This window comes from Astyanax mexicanus, chromosome 8 (assembly GCF_023375975.1).
Source record: "Astyanax mexicanus isolate ESR-SI-001 chromosome 8, AstMex3_surface, whole genome shotgun sequence".
Taxonomy (NCBI): Eukaryota; Metazoa; Chordata; class Actinopteri; order Characiformes; family Acestrorhamphidae; genus Astyanax; species Astyanax mexicanus.
In genome coordinates, this window is record NC_064415.1 from 33,558,980 (window position 1) to 33,584,280 (window position 25,301).

The 25,301-nt window shown below is 38.5% G+C and overlaps 1 protein-coding gene across 1 annotated transcript in view; it reads left to right on the forward strand.

The window, feature by feature from the left end:
* Window positions 1–25,301, forward strand: part of plxdc2b (plexin domain containing 2b) — a 226,447-nt gene that overhangs the window by 161,316 nt on the left and 39,830 nt on the right. Inside the window, exons 8-11 of the mRNA XM_007230313.4 lie at window positions 2,345–2,440; window positions 5,134–5,215; window positions 21,830–21,890; window positions 23,930–24,080. Of these exons, the coding sequence (XP_007230375.3) occupies window positions 2,345–2,440; window positions 5,134–5,215; window positions 21,830–21,890; window positions 23,930–24,080 (390 nt within the window). The remainder of the gene's footprint in view (window positions 1–2,344; window positions 2,441–5,133; window positions 5,216–21,829; window positions 21,891–23,929; window positions 24,081–25,301) is intronic.

Below are 25,301 nucleotides of genomic sequence, written 5' to 3' on the forward strand. Positions count from 1 at the left end.
AAAAGTGTTAAACAAATTAAAATTAAAATATATAAATCTGTCATAGCCAGGCAGAACTATGGCTTTCTTGAAATAAGGGGCAATGCAAAGAGTAGGGGTAGTAGCTGAAGGGGTACAAACACACAGGGGAACAGGTGAACCTAATTACTCTGATAATTTCCTGAGTGTAGTCCATGTATGATGTGTTATGGGTAATGTAGTCCTGAGACTGAAGATCGCAGGTAGAGCTGAGTGTAAGGAACACAGGTGAGCTTTCAGCACCAGGCGTGGCAATGTTTCATACTTTGCGTTCTTCTAAGTACCACAAACTCATCCCATACCTACATAAATACATTACATTACATTACATTACATTACATTTGGTAGACGATTTTGTCCAAAGCGACTTACAATAGTCAAGTACAAAAGTAATAGAAGTTAAAGATAAAACATTTTTTAGATAGGGCTAAGGAGTTCAAAGGGAAATAAAGGGATATAGGAGTGAAGGAGGGGAAGAAGGAAATGAGGTTAGAAGTAGTTAGTTTGTTAGAGGAGTTAAGAGAGTAAGTGCTCTTTGAAGAGCTCCGTCTTCATATCAAAGCAACATTTGGTTTTTACTTAGGTATTCATAAATTTTCTCTTCCATTGTTTATACATTTATTTATTGTTTATTTACTTCTCTCCCACTAATAATTAAATTATCTCTACCTACATTTATTCGTTTTTCTTTCCTTTCCTTAGTTATGTTTGTTTTCTCTTGTTTTTTTTTTCTTTTCTTTTTTTATTCTATTTATTTTTTTTTTTTCGTCTCTAGTTTCAGGGTTGTTTATGCCCTTGTCCTTCCTCAATAAATAACTAATTAAAATAAAGTTGTAAAGTTGTCCAGAGAGTGGGGTGGTGGTGGGCCAAAAGAAAAACATATATTAAATAAATAAATAAATGCTGTCTCACTGTCAAAATACTTATGGAGCTGACTGTAAAGACTGTAAATAATAACATAGTGTTGTACAATAAACAGAAAATTAATTAAAACTTGCTCATATTTATTACATTGTAATTTTCTTTAACTATTTTATTTGTTTGTTTTGTTAATACTTTTCCTTCTGTGCGTGTTTATGTACTGTCTCCTTAAAAAAAACATACTACCACATGTGCAGTCACATGACTTTCCAAGTCATGATCATGATCATGATCACCCAGCAGGGTTCGAACCCCCGCTCATGCAGCTTTGCCATCAAGCTGCCGGAGCTCAGAGGGAGCACAATTGGCACTGCTCCCTCTGGGTGGGTAGATGGAGCTCTTTCCCAACATCACTCCTAGGGTGATGTCTGCAGCACAGGGTGCCTGTGAGCTGATGTATCAGAACCGAGCCGCTGTGCTTTCCTCTGAGCGCGCTGTGATGCTGCTCAGCAATATTTTATTAGCAGCAGCTCGAAAAGAGGCGGTGGCTGACTTCACATGTATCGGAGGAAGCATGTGTTAGTCTTCACTCTCCTGGTGTGTTGGGGCATTACTAGTGATAGGGTTAGTCCTGTAATTGGCCGTGTAAATTGGGGAGAAAATGGGAAAAATTTAAAATAAATTATATGAAAAAAAAAAGATCACCCAGCACTGTTTTATCATTACAGCCACTTTTATATCTGTTTTTATACTAGGACTTAAAAATTCTGCCATATTACCTTGAATATTTGCATTTACATTTATTTTATTTTATGTTTTTAGATTAATTTTAAAGGAAAAAAAAAACTAAAAGCATAATACAGTCTCTCTCGTAATCAATTAAACTGATTAAGATTCAGATTTAATCCCAATCTGATCTGCCCGCCCTTCACTCTCAGCGCTGACCTCCACACACACACTCCTACTGACTCTGCAGGTCCTCATTCATCATGAGCAACAAGAAACGCCGAGAATTTAAGTCCAATTTAAGGGAACATTCATCTGGTTTGTCTGCATGCAGAGCGAGGGATGGGGCCAGACGAAAGAAGTGATGCGCTATAAGAGAGGAAGTATGTGGAGAGAGTAATCTGGGTGGGATGGGAAGGGAAGAAATGTTGTAAATGGTCCCGAAAAGCACTCAGCGTACAGGAGAGTGCTGGACAGGGTGTTGTGTGTGTGGCAGATAGTGATGTAAAATGTCATGAAGTACGGTCATGAGATATAGCGAGTAATGCGCTGCTGAAAAACAGCCTGATAGAATAGGTGGAAATGGAAATTGGAAAAAAGTATGAATGCTCTCCTTTTCTGACATAATGTGACTTTTTTTTTGCCACCCTTCTTCTTCTCTGCCCTAGTTTCAGTGTTGTAAATTATTCTCATGGCATATGGTGTGTGTGTGTGTGTGTGTGTGTTTGTGTGTCTCCAGATGTTCGGAGGAAGACCATTTATGAGTATCATCGTGTGGAGTTGCTGAAGACCAAAATCACAAACAGTACAGCTGTGCAGATGATGCCTTTGCCTAGTAAGACAATACATACACACACACACACACACGCACCGGCCTTCTTTATTCAGTCTCGAGATGCATGGCTATAAATATATGCAAAAATGTATTCCATATATCATCACTGTCACACAAAAATAGCTTCAATTTCTCCACAATTCCAACTTTTCACGAGTAGAAATGTCCAGATACAGCTCTGAAAAAAATTAAGAGACCACCTCTTAGGTTTATGTTTGAGTAAAATGAACATTGTTGTTTTGTTCTATAAACTACAGACAACATTTCTCTTTATAAAAACATTTTCTTCAATTTAAATATCGTCATTTAGAGCATTTATTTGCAGAAAATGAGAAATGGCCGAAATAACAAAAAAGATGCTCAGAAACCAATATTTGGTGGAATAACCCTGGTTTTTAATTACAGTTTTATGCATCTTGACATGTTCTCCTCCACCAGTCTTACACGCTGCTTTTGGATAACTTAATGCCTTTATTTATGGTGTAAAACGTCAAGCAGTTCAGTTTGGATTGATGCTTTGTGATCAATCATCTTCCTCTTAAATGTTCCAGAGGTTTCAAATTTGATCAAATCAAAGAAACTCATAGAAATACTCATTTTTAAGTGGTTTCTTATGTTTTTCCAGAGCTGTCCATGACAGACACACACAGATACCAAACAAACAGTTTATTAAATAAGGGCTTAGACTTGAGTTAGCAGACAGGGTCAAAATCAGAATGGCAGCTATAGATAGTAACATACCAAAGAGTGAGCTGGCAGAAGTGATCAGAGGCGAGATATCCAAAAAGCAGGTAGAAGGACAAGGCAAAAAGAGAAGTTTATAAACAAAACAAAGATGCAAAACACAAAGAAAACATGAGGTAGAAGAGCTAGGAAACTAGATTCAATACCAGGCAGGGAACAACAGAAGACAGGGGGTATTTATACAGGGGAGAGCAGGTGTGAGCAATCTAGAAACTGGGTGAGTCAGATCGCCAAAGCCTCACGTCAACAGGAATGTCCAGGAGGTCTGGTGTAAGTGCATGCTGGGATATGGAGTCTTTAGTGTGTGTACTAGAGTAAATGGCAGGCAGACTGACAACATCATGACTGAAAAGAAAAAAAACTTCCTTACTTTTAGTGGAAGTCAATTTAAAAAAAATTATATTCTAAGTCAGTTTAGGACATTTCAATTGGCCCATTTATTATAAAATTGTGAAACAAAGTGTTAAGAACAGCTGATTATAATAAAGTGAAAGTGAAAAATGTCAAAAATAGAAATGCAGTTTTATGTGGCATATGCAATATATACTGTCCTAGTCAAAAGTTTGGACAACTCTCATTAAGTGTATTTTCTGTCTTTTTAGAATTTTTTATATTGTAAATGTAATGTTGAAGACTACATTAAAGCTATACAGGAACACATGCATGATTATTCTGTAAACAAAAAGTGTTTTCTCAGTACCTTAATAAGGTAGTCTTGAAGAAGTTCCTGGAGGTGCTGAACAATAGGTGCCGTATTTTCTTCACATTGTAAAGCTCCAGCTCATCCCAAATCACCATCTCAGTTGGGTTTAGATGTTAGGAAAAGTGCAGGAGCAAGGAGAGGACCCGGAGAGCGGATGCAAATGCGAGAGATTTTCATTAACAACAAAGAAACAAACAAAACAAACAAGAAACTATAAACCAAAAAAACAGGACCTCTGATAACACATAAGGAAACATACACAACCTGAACCGACTTAAACACAAACAAAAACCGACAAAAGAAAACAGGAAACACAGGGCTATAAATACACACAAGGCGGGAAAGGAAACAGGGAACACCTGGGGAAAGGTAACGAGGGGGCGGAGCTACAAATGAATCACGTGAGAGTAAAGTAAATAAACAAACAGGAGACAGAACAGGAAAGACACAGATCAGAGGATCGTGGAGGACAAACACTATTTTTTACTGTTTACTACGTAATTCCATATGTGTCCCTTAATTGTTTTGATGTCTTTAACCCATAAGAGCCCAGACTCACTTCTGAATATTGATTCCAAGTTCAAAATTGATTTGAATAAATTCAGTGAGGAATGTATTTGTGTTTTTTTTTATTGTGGCCTTTGAAATCAGGTCAGAACTAGATGTATGGAATGTAATACATTAAATGAAAGCATTTAAATGGTTGTAACAAGCCTGTAGATGCTAAAATACACCTTTATAAAGAGCTAATTTTATCTCCAGCACTAACCCAGCACTCCTACATTCTGTAAATGAGGTCAGATGAACAAAATTACACATGATAAAACATGATCTGGCATTGGACACGATGCCTCCAGGCCTTCTGGTCATGTGATGTTTTTGACCATGGTTTCTCCACATAAAGATTTATTCATTGTCTCTGCTGAGCTAAAAGTGAGACCTGAGTCCATCCACGTCATCCATGGCTTTTGCAAAATGCACTTTACAGACAAAGCCAATACATTTTAGTCAGCCAGAGAGCTTAATGTGTCGTTTTCTACGTCTAGATTTTACTGTAGGTGTATTTCGAGGTCTTATTATTTGGTCAGTGAGACCTGTATGATGTTATGTTAATTTCTCATCTCTCTCTCTCTCTCTCTCTCTCTCTCTCTCTCTCTCTCTCTCTCTCTCTCTCTCTCTCTATCTCTCTCTCTCTCTCTCTCTCTCTCTCTCTCTCTCTCTCTCTCTCTCTCTCTCTTTTTATCAGCCTGTCTGCAGTTCACAAGTTGCTCCACCTGCATGGCAGCAGAGATCAACTTCAACTGCAGCTGGTGTCACCGACTCAACAGGTGAGAAGAAGCATTTCACCCTTCCAGAACATTCTCTGAAAGAAACAGAATGAAAGGGAAGGAAGCAAATTCAGTTGCCTTTCAGTGCTTTAAAGCTTTATGGAGCCTCCAGCTGCTCCTCAGCTCAGAGGAAGCTGAATTGCTTTCACTTCATTACTTTTAAAGTCAGGTCAAGAGTCAAGGAAAACTATGTCATCCTGACCAATTAGAAGTTCCGGGACGTAGGAGACACATTAACACAAGACCAGTGATTACATGACCACACAAGTGGCAAACTGTGTGGAACTGAACTGAAGCTGGATGTATTTTACAAGATGAGGTTGTGTAATGTTATTTGCAGTTGCAGTGAACATCACGTAACATACGGAGATATGTGTCAGCTGAAAACCCCAATCAGATCAAATCAAATAACATTTATTTGTAAAGTGTGGTAACAAGACAAAAGATGAAACGTAAAAATATGGAGCATAAATCCCCAGTGAGCAAGCAATTATTGATGACACTCGCTCAGAAACCAAGATTGACAAGTGGGGACCCGTCCTCCTTTGTTTCTTTCGGTTAGTTACCAATTATAAATTATTGGTAAATCATAACCATACTGGCAGCAGTTAGATTCATTAAAGTTACTTGCTTACTTACTTTATGTATGAATTGTACCAGTCAGCAATAGCTCTTTTAGATTTTTCTACAAGAAAGGTAACTGAACTAACCATGTAAACTGTGATGATATGTTTCTGATAGCTGCTTAACAAGACTCAGGTTTGAGAAAGTACCTAATCAGCCAATAACTATTTCATTTTCAAATGAATACTGTGTTTTTATTCATTTAGGACTGCAGGATTACTGTAAGCTATAATTAACAAACATTTATTTAGCTAACCAGTTAGCTAGTAGCTGGATGTTGTGGATAGCCAGAATTTAGTACTATACTTACCGTATTTTTCGGACTATAAGGCGCACCGTATTATAAGGCGCACGATGAGTGAACGGTCTATTTTTAGTGTTAGTCCATACACAAGGCGCACTGGATTATAAGGCGCACTAAATGAAACTTAGCCGCAACGTTCCGACAGACCATAATATTATGTTGAAGCACAGCAAGTACGTATTACTCCGCGACGCTCCTGACAACGGTAGCCGCAACGCTCCGACAGACCATAATATTATGTTGAAGCACAGCAAGTACCGCATTACTCCGCAAGGCTTCTGACTATAATAGCGTGTTGTGCCGAATTCGGTGAATAAAACGGTTTTAAAACAGAGATAAAGATTGGATAAGTTTCATTTCTGGATGAAGTGATTTCCAGCGCTGTTTGGATATAACTGTGGTACAGGAGACTGGATTGATGGATTCTCTTTAGTCTGGACGCGTTTTGAAGGTAGGACCTGTGGCTGAGCGCGGGTGTGTGTTCGGGGGGTGGCGGCAGTGACCGGAGGTTACCCCAGGACAAAAGGAGAGCCTTTTATTACTGGAAACATGCGCTCTGACGCAGCTCTAATTCATGAAACATACATCCTACAGTAAAAGCACAGTTCTGGAATCCGGAGAGCCAGACGGTTCGAATGGTGTATGACATGACCGCATTCGATGAAATATGGACGAACGATAAACGCAAATATGAGAGTTATGAATTATTAAAATCATAACCAAGGCATATTTCGCCCTAAATGTTTATTTTCTGAAAGGATATTCTGCTAAATAGGCTAAATAGCTCAAAAGCAGAGATTCTAAGCTTTAAAATGGTATATTGGATGTCTATATTGAACCTGTAACTGTTCATAACTATTCAGAAACACAGCCAGTTATGAAATATTAAATATTTCTGGCCCGCCGGTGGGCCAGCGCGTGTTAAGAGGTTAACTTTACTTAGAAGTGGGCGCTAAAAAGAAACAGTTTGTGCTATTACCCCAGAACGGGTGGAAAGGAAAGTTTACCGGCACCTTGTTCTGGCCACGGAGCTACAGTGGAAACTAGCTACCCTGAACCACAGCCGAGAGGCAGTACGGCAGTCAAAGGTAACCGCGCGCTAGCCCAAGAGGGGGATCTTTTTCTGGCGTGGGTGAGGAATTCTGCACAACAGAGCGCCGTGTACCACATAAAAATCGAGGTCAGTAAACACAAGCAAAATCCATACACAAGGCGCACTGCATTATAAGGCGCAATGACGATTTTTGGGAAAAAATAAGTATTTTAAGTGCGCCTTATAGCCCGAAAAATACGGTAGTTTAAATGAGTTTCTTAACCCTGGTCCCTGCTCTAAAATTGTATGTTTTATGTTTTATATTTATATAAAATATATAAAAAAACAAGCACTAATCAGGCATGCACACCTGCAGGACAGGTGCTGTATTTACAATATAATGGATCATAACAAGTAAGTAAGTAGACTGTGCATCATAAAACTAACAAGTTATAGAACAGGGGTGGGGCATAGTATGTTTGCATACACCTCAAATGTATCGAGTAACGCAATAGGTACTTTTACTGGTAACTAGTTACTTTTATAGTGGAGTAACTCCGTTAGTAACTCAGCTACTTTTTTGGAGAAGTAACTAGTAACTATAACTAATTACTTTTTCAAAGTAACGTGCCCAACACTGCTAATATCACCCAGGCTTACCGGAGCACCCAGGGTTTCTCAGTGTAGCACAGTCGAGCGGCATAGCACTAGCGATTAGCTGCTAATGCTAATGCTGCAGCCTTTGTGAAACTGAAATACTTAGCTTACTGTAAGTAAACTGAAGTGCTTTACCCACTCAAATAAACAGTTTTCTGGAGCTTTACTTAACTTAGTTACCCAGCCACCAACATTCAGCAACCAGACCTGCTGAATTAGAAGGAAAACATGGCGACACCCCTGTTCCTTACTAGTGTTGCATAATAGACCTTTTAATCCGGTGCGCCTTATGTGTGAAAATAGACCAGAAAATAGATGTTCATTGATAGCACACTAACAGGTTTTCTTGTGCATTATCATAAGTTTGATTAAGACATGAGTATTTTCTATGTTTAGAATATTACAGAAGGTTGTTTAGACTGGCATTTACAGTTTAGGACTTTTAAAAACACTACTACAATATAACAAAAATAAACATTTTATTGGGTATCACTTTAGTAAGAGTACCTCCCTATAGATAGATAGATAGATAGATAGATAGATAGATAGATAGATAGATAGATAGATAGATAGATAGATAGATAGATAGATAGATAGAGTAAAAGAGAAAAGTCTTATGGCCTGAGGGACAAAAGACTTTCGGAGTCTGTCTGTGGAGCAGGACTGGGACAGCAGTCTGCCGCTGAATGAGCTCCTCTGCCTGGTCATGGTGCTGTGCAGAGGGTGGTGAACATTGTCCATGATGTTCAGCAGCTTACTGAGGGCTCTCCTCTCTGCCAGTGGTGTTAAGGACTCCAGAAATATTACAGCTGGACCTATAAAAAAAATAGACAACATCGCAAAACTGCCTCACCCCCAAAAACCCTACCCCAACACAAAAACAATTGCAGGAGAAAACAGACAGACAGCAAAAGCATACAAACCTGAATGGATCTGTGGAAATTATAAATGAATCCTTAACTCTGACAGCATCTGCCATAGTGCAAATGACAAGTCGACAGTTTCAGCCTGCAGCTTAGCAATATATCATATCAGCCAGCTAATGAAGAGTGCTTGTGTGGTAAATGTGGACCGTCTGGGGAAGAGAATGTCCAGTAATAAAGTGTAGAGAGTGTGTGTGTGTGTGTGTGTGTGTGTGTGTGTGTAGGTGTTGAAGGGTGAAGCTTTATGGTAAGCGTGGGTATATATGTTTTTAAGGAGCACACCTGGTGAAGGGTTCTGACAGCCTGGTGGAAAAGCAGAAAAGCAGGGGGCGGGGCAAAGGGTTTATGGGAATGGTGGGAAGTGGTAAAAAAGAGGCATTTTCAGGAACTCAGGGTGTTTTTTTTTTCAGTCACAATTTCACCATACTGACTTTTTAGGTACCAGGATCTTTTTAAACAGGTTTCCAACAGAAGATCCTTTTTTAAAATTGAGGATGTTCTTCTGCTTAACAAGCTTACATGCATGCATATACATTCTTCAGTTTCATTTAGATTGTCCAGTATTGCAGGGCCACTGTAGAAATAAAACTTAAAATTGTTCTGCTTTAATGAGATTTTTTGAGTCAGCTGAACAAAAATTACTGAATTTCAATGCAAACTATAGCAAATTACGAGGTAAACAGTAGCAGTGTTGAGGCGCTTAAATGGTGGGAAAAAGAGACATGCTCAGAGGATCATCCTGAGGATATCGTCGCTGTCCAATGAAAAACGAGTATCTCCATTTTTATCGATTTTTAGTTTACTACAAAATTTGAACAGACAAACTGTCCCTTACACTGTGCCAAAATTTCATAACGAACGGACCAATAGTTCAATACTTCAAAATGACCTGAAGTAAACCCTTTTACATTGACTTCCATTGAAGGTTTAGAAGTTTTTTTTCTCTCCTTTAAAGTTCTGTTCTGGAGATACTTGTTTTTCATTGGACAGTGAGGATATGAACATCAAGCTCCAACCTCAGCGTGGAGAAGAGGCATGCATACAACTCCTGATTGTTCTTTCTGACCAAAATTGACCTTGGTAAAACAGCCAATACAAAAGTTCTGTGATGCTTCATTAGTGTCAGATCCACTTTAAACTTTCTAAGCCAGCAAAAAATACCTAGTGTGCGTTTCCCAAAAATGTTCTTAAGACTAAACACTTCATATCCTCACTGTCCAATGAAAAACAAGTATCTCCAGAACAGCAACTTTAAAGGAGAGAAAAAAAAAAACTTCTAAACCTTCAATGGAAGTCAATGTAAAAAAGTTTACTTCAGGTCATTTTGAAGTATTGAACTATTGGTCCGTTCATTATGAAATTTTGGCACAGTGTAAGGGACAGTTTGTCTGTTCAAATTTTGTAGTAAACTAAAAATCGATAAAAATGGAGATACTCGTTTTTCATTGGACAGCAACAATATCCTCAGTATGATCCTCTGCGTATGTCTCTTTTTCCCACCATTTAAGCGCCTCAACACTGCTACTGTTTACCTCATAAACATTGAAGGTTTAGAAGTTTTTTTTCTCTCCTTTAAAGTTGCTGTTCTGGAGATACTTGTTTTTCAGTGGACAGTGAGGATATGAAGTTTTTACCCTTAAGAACATTTTTGGGAAACGCACCCTAGGTATTTTTTGCTGGCTTAGATTGTTTAAGGTGGATCTTACACTAATGAAGCATCACAGAACTCTTGTATTGGCTGTTTTACCAAGGTCAAGCTTTAGTCAGAAAGAACAATCGGGGGTTGTATGGATGTGTGCATGGCTCTTCTCCAGCATGGATTATTGTCTCGTTCTGGCCGTACTGATGCTGAGGTTGGAGCTTGGTGTTCTGAATGGGAAGGATGAAGAGTCTATTGATGTTCTCAGCGGTTTCTCCTTCCCACTGTCCTTCACTGGCTTCTTCTTCTCCTCCTCCCAGTGTGTGAACAGGGCTTCAGAGGATCCCCATTCTTCAGATCTGCCTCTTTTCCCCCCTCACTTCCTCTTAGGGGGTGTAGTTCCCGCCTCTGTCCTGCCGACTCATGTGTGCTCCTTCACCTCTCCACCTCCACCCTTTTCACCCTCCCTCCACCAGAGCCCAACAGCACTGACAATAAACCACTCAGCATCAAAACAACTGCTTTCTATTCCTTTACTAAATCCCTGTGTGTCTTTCTCTTTTCTTCCTCTTCCTCCTTTACCCTCTCTCTTTCTCTCTGTCTCTCTAAATCCCTCTTTCTCTGTGGCTTCCTGTTTCCCACATTTATTCAGTCAGTCACTCGTGCTGCATGCTGTCTTCATTTTCCCCACCGCTTCCCACATCTAACCAACCACTGTTCCTCTCCTCTCTTCTCCTCTCCTCTACAATCTTCTCATCAGCAGCTTTTCACTGTTCACATCTTCATTTTCTCCTTTCTCTTCTGTTGTTTTTCTCTTGTCATCTTTCTCCTGCTCCATTTTCTTTTCCTCTCTGCTCCTTTCTGTTCATTTTATTTCTATCCTCTCTTCTCTTCCTCTTCTTTTTTGTTTTCTCTTTACTTCTTTAATCTCTGTTCTCTTCTCCTCTTAACTCTTCTTTTCCTCTTTCTGCTTTTTTCTTAACTTTTCCTCTCCTCTGTTCTTTTCTTTTCTTAACTCTTCTCTTCCTCTTTCTGCTTTTCTCTTAACTTCTCCTCTCTTCTGTTCTGTTCTCTTCTCGTCTTAACTCTTCTCATCTTTCTGCTGTTCTCTTCTCTTCTTAACTGTTCTTTTCTTTTTGCTTTTCTATTATCTTCCCCTCTCATCTCTGTTCTCTTCTTTTCTTAACTCTTCTCTTCTTTCTGCTTTCCTCTTAACTTCTCCTTTCTGTTCTTCTCTCTTCTTAACATGTTTCTTATTTCTGCTTTTCTCTTAAATTCTTCTCTCATCTGTTCTCTTCTGTTCTTAATCATTCTTTCTGCTTTTATCTTATTTTCTACTCTGTTCTCTTCTCTCTCGAACCTTTCTCTTTTTCCTTATTTTCTCTTTTCTCCTTTCTATTCTTCTCTTTTCTTTTGAACTTATCTCGTCATTCTGCTTTTCTTTAAAATCCTCTCTCCTCTGTTATCTTCTTCTCTTCTTTCTGACTCTTCTCCTCTCATATCTGTTATCTTCTCTTTTTACTTTTCATTCCTCTCTTTTGCTTTTTTCTTTTCCTGTCTGCTGTTTTCTTCTTTTCTCTTTTTTTTAATAAATTTTCTTCTTCTGTCTGTTTTTTTTTCTCTTCTCCTCTCTGTTCTGTTCTCCTCTCTTTTGAACTCTTCGGTTCTTCTTTCAACTTTTTTCTTCTGCCTTCCTCTCTGTCTTTCTCTTTTTAACTCTTCTCTTCTTCTTTCTGATTTCTTCTTCTCCTCTCCTGTGTTCTTTTCTTTTTCAACTCTTCTTTCTGCTTTTCTCTTCTCCTATCTTTTCTTTTTCTTCTCTTTGGAACTCTTCTTCATTCTGCTTTTCTTGTTTCCTTTTTTCCCTTTTTCTTGGTATGTCTTGCTATTGCCCTTCTTCTCTTTTTTTTCTTTTCTTGTTTCTTTTCTTCCCTTTTCTCTTATATTCTCTTTTCCCATATCTTTTTATCTTTCATTCTCTGTCATTTATTCTCTATTTTTATCCTCTCCTGTTCTCTTCTCATCTCTTGTCTTTTCTTCTGTCCTGTTATCCTGTTTTTGTTTCTTTTTGTTTCTTCTCCTTTGTTTTCTATTCTCCTCATCTTTTCTAATTACTTTTTTTCTCTCTCCACTTCTCTCTTCTCTCCCCTGCTTTCTTCTTATTTTCTTTTTGTCAATTCAGTTTTTTTAATTGTCTTCTTGCCATCTTTACTTCTTGTCTCTCTTCTTCTGTTCAGGTTTCTTATTTTCTTCTCATCTTACTCTTATTTTTCCATACCTCCTTTTTACATCCTCTTCTCCTCTTTCTCGTTCTCTCTCTTCTTCTCTTGTTGTATCTTCTGTAATATCCTGAATCTTCTACCTACTCCTCCTTTTCTTGTGTCTTGCTTTCTTATTATTTCCCTCAATTCAACAGACACATACCAGACGTGTGTATAGTGTATAGTGTATAGTGTGTGTGATGTGTGTGTGTGTTTTAGTGTGTGCTGACTGAGAGACTCATTGGTTTTTTTGTACCTCAGCGCTGGAGGAGCACTGAGTGAAGTTCTTTGGAAAGTCTGTTCTTCACTGGTTCTTTATGAGCTGCTCTTTCTGTTCTGTTCTTTTTTTCAGTGGTTTATGGTGCTTTATTGATGTTCTGTCTAAGCCAATAAAAAAGCTGCTTCTGTTTGATTGATAGTGGGTTTTTCTTACACAGAGTCACATGTCCATCATATATTTCAGATGAACAGATGAAGGTCATGTTTCTGAGGCTGTAGATCACGGTAAATAAGGAATAGCGCAGCTGTGACCCGAGATAACCAGACGCAACCGGAGACTGAAGTTAAAGCAGCGTGCTGCATTCTTTCATAATGAGTTAATTTCTCTGCAGATGCATATTTGCCATGGTGAATTTAACACTGGTACACTGGTGATCACACATGAGAGGAATTTGAAACGGTCACTCAGCAGACGGCTGTGTTTTTTAATGCCAAGATGGAGATGAGCAGGAATCAAGCATGAAAATCACAAAAAAAGAGGCTGATTTCGTGTCAAATGTTCAGTCAGTTAGTTCTAACATTAAAAAGAACAGAGGAAAGTCAGAGAGATATACAGTGGCATGAAAATGTTTTTGCCCCCTACAAATTTATTTAGTTTTTACTGATATTATTAAACAAACTTTAATAAGAAACAAAGATAACCTGAGTAAATATTAAAAGCACATTTTAAACTATCATTTTAATATTCCGTTCTTTTGTGACCTCATGGATGAGTTGTCCATGCCCTTTTGGAATAATTTCATTGGGCCAGTCACTCCTGGGAAGGTTCACCAGTGTTCCACGTTTTCTCTATTTGTGAATAATAGCTCTCACTGAGTCGCAAAACCTTAGATATTACTTTATAACCTTTTTAGACTGATAGATGATCAATGACTTTGTTTTCTTATCTGTTTTTTACATCCGTAATGTGATGCTTTTTGAGATCTTTTAGCTGCTTCATGTTTTTAGACAGGTTCTATTTAAGTGATTTCTTGTAATATTCAGGCCTGGTTTTGGTTAATTGTAAAATTGAACTTAGATGAAATAGTGAAATTGAACTTTAGGGGCGGCAAACACTTTTTTACAAAGGGATAGTCTTTTTTTTTCACTTAATAAACGAAATCATCATTTTATATTTATTCAGGTTCTATTTGTCTGGTATTAAAGTTTGTAATATGTCAGAAATGATTTTTTTTCTTTTCGTACAAATTTAAACAATTTTAAAGTTAAAACTCTAAATTCCAAGGTTTGGGCACATCAAAATTTTTATTTTATATAATTGGCCTGGTAGAGCTCTGACATATTCACATTCTCTATCACATTTTGAGCTGGATTACTCTCTTATAGTTGAGGACAGGACCTCCACTTGTTTCCTAGAGTATGTTTTTTTATTTACTTATTTATTTTTGAGCTGAATTACTCTCTTATAGTTCAGGACAGGTCATCCACTTGTTTCCTAGAGTATGTTTTTTTTTTATGAAATGTGTATGTTTTATGTGTTGGTGTTGCTTATCCTTAGAATTTTCTGTTCAGAATACCACAATGTAGTTATTAACCCAATTTTTTTTTTCACTAAATAATTTTAGTTGCTGAAGACTGGACAACATTTAATTCCTTCAAATACTGCACGAAAAAAGAGGTGCTGGACTATGAGAATTGAAAGAGTCGTAGCTGCTACAAGTGAAAGCTGGGATTTTTCCCAAATGTATCACAAGTTGTTGGTACCAATTTAAAATAAGACTACCCTTATAAAGGGTTTATACATTGTTTATAAATGGGTTTATTAATTATTATTGATTAGGTTGTAAATGTTGTAATTACCATTGATAAGCAGTTACAACATATCAATTAAAAGGCAACAGTGACTCATTGTTTGCTTAGGCATATACATCAACTTAATCAATTTAATTCATATTAAGTATTTAGAAGGATCTGAAGTTTGACAGAATAACTAAGTGTGCAACCACATTAGAACATTTTCAGCTCACTGTTGCCATTTCTATTTAAGTGTTGTTATATATATTTTTTGACTGCTTATTAGTGGGTTTTAAAGTATTTTTAACCTAATTAATAACCATTAATAAACTCATTTATGCCCATTCATAAAACCTTTATAAAGATAGTCTTATAAAGTGTATTTTAAAGTGTTACCTATTTTTTATTTGTGTGTTTGTGTGTATTTTAGCAGAAGCTGTGTTTCTTCTCAATTAAAAAAGTCAAAATGTGTAATTTTGGCCCAAAGTTTCTGATAAAACTGTAGAACTGTAGTTTTGAAAGTTTGATGAGTCCGATAATGAAGTCTTAATCTTGGGAAAGTGGGGCTCGTGTAGTATAATTGACATATATCTGCTTCATTAGAGCTGTTGCCTAAAAAGAAACCATTTCCATTTCCATTCTATGACTCTATTAAAGTCCAGCCACAGTCTGGGGCTGATTCAGTCTGATTAAGCCGTGCTGTAATTAAATGCAAGCATTTTCCTGAATGCCGCTGGCTGTAGAGTGATGTTCATTGTCTGTCCTGGCCGGCGCCTTGGGGCGAGGAAGTTGGGAGCACATTAAAATGCATGGAGGCTTTTGTTTAGTTGGGGGTTAATGAAACGAGGTGCAATTCAAAACAATCCCAGTAATTAAAGTGTGTTTTTCTTTGGCTTGGTCAAGGCTGTGATAGTGAGTGTGTGTGTGTGTGTGTGTGTCTGCTTGTGTTTGTGCTGCACCATTCGGGAGTCTCCACATCAGCTCTAGCCAATAACATGGTCTAGTCTAGTCACTATATGAAGGCTAATCTTTTGTCACAATCAGGATTATTATATTTCTGTGTTTGTGTGCGGATGGTGGTAACAGATTTGGACCAGTAGAAAGTACGGTGTTTTTATAGATGTTCCATATTTTTCGCACTATTGCACTGGCTAGCACTGGCTAGCACTGCTGGAGCAGCATTAGCATCAGTTGCTAAATGAGTGTTAGCTCTTTCAGTGTTCAGAGGAAAGTATATGGAATGGGACAAAACGCTAGCTAATATCGGCATGGTTTTCCAGAACACTCAGGGTTCCTCAGTGTAGCACTGACAGGTGGTGGTTAGCTACTAATGCCAATGCTGCTGCACCCAGAAAATCTGGAAATATAAGTTTAATGTAAATAAACAGAAGCACTTTACTCGCCCAAATTTAGGAAATAAAGTGTAGAAAAACATCCAATGCTTGTTTGACTGGTGATAATAGATTTAGACCTGTACAAACCTGTAGACCTTTAGACATGGCAATACCCCTATAGACGTTCACAGAGTGCCCGTTATAATCCGGCCCGCTGAAAAATACTTAATACACATTTAAACTGTAATGCCACAGAACATTGGATTTTATCTATTACACTGTAGGTCAGCAGCAGCTGTGAATGAATCTAAACCAATGGACAAGAGCCTAATCCATCAACTGAAAGTAATAATTGACCTTTTTTTAGCCTTACTATTACTTTCAGTTGATGGATTAGGGTCTTTTTCCATTGCTGTAGCGTTCTTCACATCTTACCTACATGGTTGTCACAATAATTATGTTTTTGATTTATTGTACAAAATAAGGACATAACTTCAGTAACTTTTGCTGATCTTAATATTGCCCATTGTGTGAACAAGTTGTTAGATCAACCCTCCTATTACTTTCAAATGTATTACCATAAATTTGAGCCCAGCAACTTTAACCTCCAGAAAATGATTATATAATAATTAATATAATAATTAAAATTGTTACTCAGGTTTATGTCACATGCTATATTTGTTTGTTGACTGCTTAAAAACTCAGTTAGCATCACTAGCCATCCCCAATTATCAGCACTAGCCAGCCCTGGTTAGCAGCGCTAGCCAGCCCCAATTATCAGCACTAGCCAGTCCCAATTAGCAGCACTAGCCAGTCCCAATTAGCAGCGCTAGCCAGTCCCAATTATCAGCACTAGCCAGTCCCAATTAGCAGCGCTAGCCAGTCCCAATTATCAGCACTAGCCAGTCCCAATTAGCAGCGCTAGCCAGTCCCAATTAGCAGCACTAGCCAGCCCCAATTATCAGCACTAGCCAGTCCCAATTAGCAGCGCTAGCCAGTCCCAATTATCAGCACTAGCCAGCCCCAATTATCAGCACTAGCCAGCCCCAATTAGCAGCGCTAGCCAGTCCCAATTAGCAGCGCTAGCCAGTCCCAATTAGCAGCACTAGCCAGCCCTGGTTAGCAGTGCTAGCCAGCCATAGTTTGCAGAGCTAGCCATCCACGGTTAGCAGCACTAGCCAGTTGTAGATGGCAGCGCTAGCCAACCATAGTTAGCAGCGGTAACCAGACACAGATAGCAGTGCTAGCCAGCCACGGTTAGCACTGCTAACCAGCCCTGGTTAGCAGCACAAGCCAACCCCAGATTGCAGCACTATCCAGCCCCGGATTGCAGCACTATCTAGCCCTGGTTACCAGAGCTAGCCAGCCCTAGTTAACAGTGATAGCCAGACACGGTTATCAGTGCTAGCCAGCCTTAATTAGCAGCACCATCCAGCCCTGGTTATTAGAGCTAGCCAGCCCCAATTACCAGCACTATCCAGCCCCGGATTGCAGCACTATCCAGCCCAGGTTAGCAGAGCTAGCCAGCCCTAGTTAACAGCTATAGCCAGCCACGGTTAGCAGAGCTAGCCAGCCCCAATTAGCAGCAGTATCCAGCCCCGGATTGCAGCACTATCCAGCCCAGGTTAGCAGCACTAGCCAGCACTGGTTAGCAGCACTAGCCAGCTGCAGTTTGTAGCGCTAGCCAGCCATGGTTAGCTGTGCTAGCCAGCCCCAGTTAGCAACAATAGCCAACCCTGGTTAGCAGTGCTAGCTAGCCCCAATTAGCAGCACTAGCCAGCCCCAATTAGCAGCACTAGCCAGCCCTGGTTAGTAGCGCTAACCAGTCGCAGATAGCAGCATTTTTGAGAAAATGAAAGGATTTTAAGTGCGCCTTATAGTGCGAAAAATACAATATGTGTAAACAAGTATTACAAGTATTATCTTATATAGTTGTGAGAGTAGAGAATGGAAGTGTTGGCCCACTGTCAAACCGTTTTAAGTGCTTAAGTGTTAATTTAACTAGCAAAATTCTTGACTCAAGGAATCACCTAAAGGAAAAACATGAATAAGCTATTTATTATCCAAACCTAATGAAATTAACCTAAATCTCTGACCTAAATCATTTTCCCTGACTTGATAGCAGCATCTGTGCAGCATCCTGACTGATGTGGATTTAATAATCGGATCTGCGTGCCGTCGTGCCCCCCAGCACTGCTGCAGCTGTTTAGTACACTCCTTCTCCCTCGATATCGCACGGATACTGAACGCCACCATAACACAGCCAAGCCCTGCGCATTTGCATGCATTAATATGCAAATGACGCAGCGCAGGCCGATCGCAATTTGGTATTTAGCGGCACGCAGAGCCAAGCGGGGCGAAGCAGAAGCTTTTGAAAGCGAGGGAAAATCCAGCGGGAGCAGATTCATATTCTAGTGATTTCTGCTGGGAATGCTAAACAGGCGTGTAGACAGACAGAGAGACAGACAGACAGACAGACGCGCACAATCAGTCTCCCCTCAGTAACTCTGTGAGGGAATGGACTTTGTTGTTTACTTGTTTTCATAAGGTTTGATTGTGTAAACAGGATTGATTTGGCACGGCGAGCGGTCACTGTGGGGAATAAGACTGACCACTGAGCCCGTGGCAAAAAACTCAGTGTGATTTCTGGCTGACATTTCTAATAGAACAGCACACACTCGGATAAGGCCATTATCTGCTGAATAACAAACCAGCTTCAATAACTGGACATGCACATGCATACACACACACACACGCACGCACTGACATAGACACACTGTTGCTTTGTTGACCTCATGTGTGCTGCCAGGGATGAGGAATTGGGTCTCTTTCAATATGTCCTCAGTATATCAGAAAGAGAGACAGAGGGAAAGAGAGAGAGAAAGGGCTCATTGCTACCTTACACCCTGTGAATAGTTTTTTTTTTCATGCCTTGTGCCTGCACTGTTTAAAAAGTGATGGAGTTTATAAAAAAAAGTTAGGTGTGTTTAGGTAAATTTTTGGAATATTGCTATCTTGGCAACAAAAAACACAGGTGCGCCACTGACTAATTAAAACCCTGACAACAGTCAGATGTTTATTCATACCCACCATAGAAACAGAACTGCACTGCACCTGTTCAAGCCCAAAACTAGATCTCTTTCTCACTGAACAAGAAAAAAAAAACAGTAACATCTACTAACCTTACCAGTAAGAGCTCATTAAAACAATATAATTTTTTTTTAAATTAAATTAACATTAAGCCAAATTGAGGTGAATCTGTTGGTCTGGCCCTACAAAACAGGCCCAGTGTATTATGTAGCCTCATGGGAAAATGAATTGCCCACTCCTTAGTTAGACTGTTGTACAGCTGAAGGTCAATGAAAATATACTACACCCAAAACACACCCATGATTAATTAAGAGAATTAAGAGATATGCAATTGAACGGTGCACTAAAGATTGCTAAAATAGGGCCCTAAAGCTTTTACCACTTTGTACTGTTGCCACTCCTTCTTACAACACTTCCAGGACTTCAGGTAGGTTTGTCCAGTCCTGTATCATCTTCCTCCTTTGTAATGTGTGCAGCATGTGGTTTTGAATTGAAACATGAAAAATTTGTGGGTTTCCCTTTAAAAAGTGATCTTAATGTACTGTTCTGCATTAATGCTGCATAATTTAAGGAGTTGTTGCAGATAGCTTAGCTTGCCTGGTCCTTTTTGTCTTTGATCCCAAGCCTGCGGTTTGTATTTATTTTAAAAAAGAAATCTGGAATAGGTGATTTAGCTGTGGCCTGTCTAAACAAACTTCAAACCAGTGGCACCTACTTCCAGTGAATTACCATCTATTCTTTTTTATTTTTTATTTAATTCCTAGCCACTGGGTTCCTCCAGCCGTTGTTTCACAGCTTGTTGAATGTGATTTTGAATCAATAAGAACACTTTGTGATCTATGAACATATTTTATATTTCAGTTTTAGCCAGAGCTGCTATTCTTATTGCTTATCGTGGCTTTTCATGCAGGCAGAGATGAAGAATCAATAAGTTCAATAAGATCCTGGTAAAAAAGCACAGGCTGAGTCGCTTTCATCTCTGCATTTTATTCAGCAGATTTATTCTGTATATAGAGGGAATGCCTCTAGAATAAGCCCTCATAGAGCCATTTTTCATGAGAACGTTTTATACATAATATAAATATAATATAAAAGAATAAAAGATTGATATTGATTGAAATTTTACAATCAAAGAGCTTTAGGTTGTTTGATTACAAGCAGCCGGAGGCAGGGCTCAATAAGAAACCGGTTGAGAAGAAAGAAGCTATTAATAAAGGTTTTTATGCTTCTTGTGTAGCTGTGGTGACTAGTTTAAGCTGTAATGTGCTAACCACTACATACAGAGGCTTGCAAAAGTATTCATACCCCTTCAACTTTTTTACATTTTGTCACATTACAACCACAAACTTTTGTGTATGTGTATTTTATTGAGATTTTAAGTGATGGACTCACACAAAAAAGCACATCATTGTGAAGCAGAATGAAAATGATAACATGTTTTTTTTTATCTAACAAAAATCTGAAAAGTGTGATGTGCAAAAGTGTTCAGTCCCCTTAACTTTGAGATTCCAGCTGTGTGTTATTTAGTCTCAGTATAAATACAGCTGTTCTGTGAAGACCTCAGTGGTCTGTTAGAGAATACTAGTGTACAAACAGCATCATGAAAACATTTTCTAAGCTTTGAGCACCCCAAAGAGCACTCTTTAATCCATTATCCTTAAATGGGAAATGTATTCTGCAAATGTATAACTGCAAACCTACCAAGACATGGGCATCCCCCAAACTGACAGATCAAGCAAGAAGAGCACTGATCAAAGAAGGAGCCAAGAGACTATGGTCACTCTGGAGGAGCTGCAGAAATCAACAGCACACCCATGTACTCCACAAATTTGAGCTTTATGGAAGAGTGGCAAGAAGAAAACAATTGTTGATTGAAAGACATAGAAAGTGCTGTTTGCAGTTTGCAACAAGCCATGTAGGAACACAGCAAACATGTGGAAGAAGGTGCTATGTTCAGATAAGACCAAAGTTGAAGAGTTGTAATCTGTGGCGGAAAAGTAAAACCCTAAATCACCCTAAACACATCATCCCCCTGTGAAACATGGTGGCAGCATCATTTTGTGGGGATGTGGGAATTTTTCTTCAGCAGGGAAAGGAAAGCTGGTCAGTTGTATTTGAAAGATGGGTGGAGATAAATACAGGGCAATCCTGGAAGAAAACCTGTTGGAGGCTAAAAAAAAAAGACTTGAAACTTGGAAGGAGATTCACCTTCCAGCAAGATAATGACCCTAAACATACAGCCTACAGTGGAATAGTTTAGATCTAGATATATTGATGTGTTAGAACGATCCAGTCAAAGTCCTGTGGCATAACATGAAGGTTGATGTTGACAGATGCTCTTTGTGCAACCTGGCTGAGTTTGAGCTGTTTTGCAAAGAAGAATGAGCCAAAATCTCTAAAAGTCTTTAGATGCTCAAAGCTGGTAGAGACATACTGTATGCTGTTCTCCAGTGTTATTGATAGACGTCCTTTATGCTTTCATTTCGACTCAAATCTACAATCTACAGTGTTAAGCAGGAAGGAAACCCTTTCAGGTAGCAAAGGCATCTGAATCTACAGCGCTTACACTTTCTTTCTTTTTTCTTGTTCATGCTTTATTAATTCCCAAAGGTACCCCCCCTTGTTTTACAGTGTTAGTAAGCAGGTGTTGTGTGAAAGTGGAAATGATTTCTGTGTGTATTGGCTTGTCAGTGGATTGCTCGTTAGTGATGCTAATGATTTTTATTCTCATTTCAGATGTTCCAGTGGCTTTGATCGCCATCGGCAAGATTGGGTGGATAACAGCTGCCCAGACGAGGTGTGTGAGTCTGTGTGTGTTTGACTGCATCTGTTTCAGCACCTGGCTTGTTGCTGGTGCCACATAACGTATGCTGGCTATCATTTGGTCGGTGGTTTTTCACCAAGCATTGTCCAAAAGTTTGTGGACACCAATAGAAGGGAGTTGACTGTTCAACATGTAGTCATATAACCAAACCATATAACCAAAGAGATTTTGGTTATAATAATTCATAATATATAATTGGTTTTACATCATTGTACCCAACTCACATTCAACAGAGCAGACTTAAAACTTTAGAGTATACAAGATTACATATACAGATTTTGTCATTTTTCTTGGCATAACAAAATTAATCTCTTGTATAGTTGGTGTGTAAAAAAAATCTAATTTGGTGATTGAACACCATTAGTTTTGGATTTTGTTTTTAAATCTTAAAGGTCTCATTCTATCGTTTTTTCATTCATTACATTTTAAAATGTTTAGTTGTGGTCTCTAGAATGAATGAATGAATGTCAAAAAGGTGCTCCAGTGATCTGGTATAATGCTGTGTTAGTCCGGTGGGTGGAGGAGAGGACAGGGAAGAACAAAAGAATTTTATCTCTTTCTCATGAATATTCCTACATGCAAACATATCGTCTCTGATTGGCCAACAGTGAGTCAAGCTGCCTCTGCTCTGTAGTCAACTTTGCAGCTGTAAGGCACAGTTTGGTTGAATCCTGCTTGAGCAAGGTTGTGCCCCCTCCCCACTCCCCCGCTGAACTGCATTCACACTGCGTTTAAACAATCCGTGCCTAAGCATGCTTACATGCTTACTAGCCCACTCACTGCTCAGTGGGCTAGTCGGTGTTGTGCCGAATTCAACACCCCCGCCATGAAAAGCACCCTCTCTCTGATAGAAGTAGAGAAAATCTGATTTAACTTATTTAGAAATACGGCAAAAGTCTGAGCAGTGTTTAGGGGGGTATCCTATGTAAACCTATAGTTACTTATATAAGATAGCTAACTAGCGTTAGCTAAGTCACTAGCAACAGCTTGGAAATGCCCACACCTCAAAAAAGTTGTGAAGTGTTATCTTATTAATGAGGCTAAACCCTGGCCTGTGTATTCATTGCAAGTCGTGTGCTCATTTAACATTCCTCAATCCACAGTGTCACATGTGAACATTAATGAATATCAGATAGAAGGCACATACTGTGCTGTCCACTGCAGGCGGTAATGATCATGACTGGTGGCATCTTGCTAGGATTGTCCATTCAAACAGACTCTATTGCTGTGTCTCAATTCAGGGGCTGCATCCTTCGAAGGACGTGGTCTACGAAGGTGTGTCCTTGGAAGGATGGGTAGGCTGCGATGGCAGTACTGAAATGGGACAGTCTACCCTACGGAGTATTTCCTGTTTCCTGTTTGAGATTCTACCCGCCACAACCAAAGTCAGAGCTGAGAAATGAGCCAGAGATTTTGATTCTAGTTTTGCTTCAGACCACAAAATACCAAATTAATTAAGTCCAGGTTAATTAACTGTGCAGTTACTTAAATATTTTAAATGTGAACGGGTGGAACTGAACATAAACAAATAAAAAAAAAAGTTATATATATAAAATATAAAATAAATGAAATATGTATATAATTTAGTTTATGTAAATAAATATATAAGTATTTTTCATATATATATATATATATATATATATATATATATATATAAACTATTAACATATAACAACATAAACATGATACTACATATATAAAGTAAATAATGCTTATATATATATATATATATATGTATATATATATATATATATATATATTACCGCGGTGACGTAATCGGCCTTCAAATGAGTCCTTCGAAGGATGCAGCCCCTGAATTGAGACACAGCTTCTGTCAGTCTAACAGAAGTCACGTCCACATTCAATAGACAATGCATATCCCATGTTCTATAAATTCCATGAGACGTGACATAATCTATTGACACTAGTAGTGATACTAGTTCCTGTCCCATGATATGTGGCACATCAGTCAGAGTGTTTTGTTTTTTTTTTTTTTTTTTTTTTTTTTACAGACGAAAGACAACACATGTGACATCAACACCACTCAGTTCCAGACCTCCACCACAGCGACAGTCACAAAGACAACCACAAGAAACAGACTGGCTACAGAGGCTGACTCCACCCAGACCACCTCCCACCCCCCCACCAGCGCACCTACTGAAGGTACAGACACATTTTCCCCTTTTTTTTTAAATCTATCTCTTTCTCTCTCTCTCTCTCTCTGTTCCAAACTCTTCAATATCTCTCATTTTGTCTTTATTACACATCCACATGTTGTACATGCAGTTAGTACATCACTCCTTTATACAGCAGTGTCAAATAGTTAGCTACTTAGTTCTGATAAATTATAATTTCTTCCCAGTTTAGAAGTTGCTGATTCCTACTCACTAGCTGTGAGCATGGAAAACATGATTGCTAATATGAATCAAATTGAATAAAATCATATTGAATTGTGAATTATGTATTGTTTTTTTATTCTCTATATTCACTACTTTGTAAATACACAAAGGAATCGCAAATTAACCATTTGAGACATAAAACCGAACAGTGGATGAAAGTGAATCATATTCAGTCAGGCTTGACTGACAGTGCTATTGACTTGCTATTAAATTGTGAATCATATATATTGATTTATTCTTGAAATGTACTGGACTATAGGTGGAATTGCAGATGGACATCCGCGCTGAACTGAATCAGATCAATAGTAAAACTGACTTTCCAGCAGGACAATCTAACAAAAGTACCATTTGATATTCATTTTTTTTGAGATACTGATTTTGGGTTTTCATTGTCTGTAAGCCATAATCATCAACAATAAAAGAAATTAAAAAAAAAAAAATGCTTAAAACTTACAGATATATATATACATCTATATAATAAATGAGTTTTGAATTTTGAACTGAATTACTAAAATAAAGTAATTTTTAAATGTCTAGTATATATTGCTCCAGAATCCAATATTTATGCTTCCCAGCAAACTATTAGCTGTTTCTGCAGGTTAGCCTCACTGATAAATTGTTCTCTCAGGGCAGCTGTTTAGTCCCAATCCCTTGAGTTCCTGTCACTTTGTTTGTGTGGAAATGCTCTTACTTTCACTTTTAAATATGTCCCTGAGTTCTAGTGTTGTTTTTCTAAAATAAAAACTTGAAAAATTCTGAAACAGATTAGCATATTTTCATGACCACAGACTGTCTTTTCACATGGTGGTTTAACAGATGAGAAGCTACTTACTGCATCAGTTAGGGTTAAATTACTTGTTGCCAGGTGAAACATAATCACCTGTATAGTAATCATCCAATGGAAGGTTCTCACACTGCAAAAAATCCATTGGCAAAAACTAGACAAAATATATGCAAATGAAGACAAATATATGTATATTAAGCA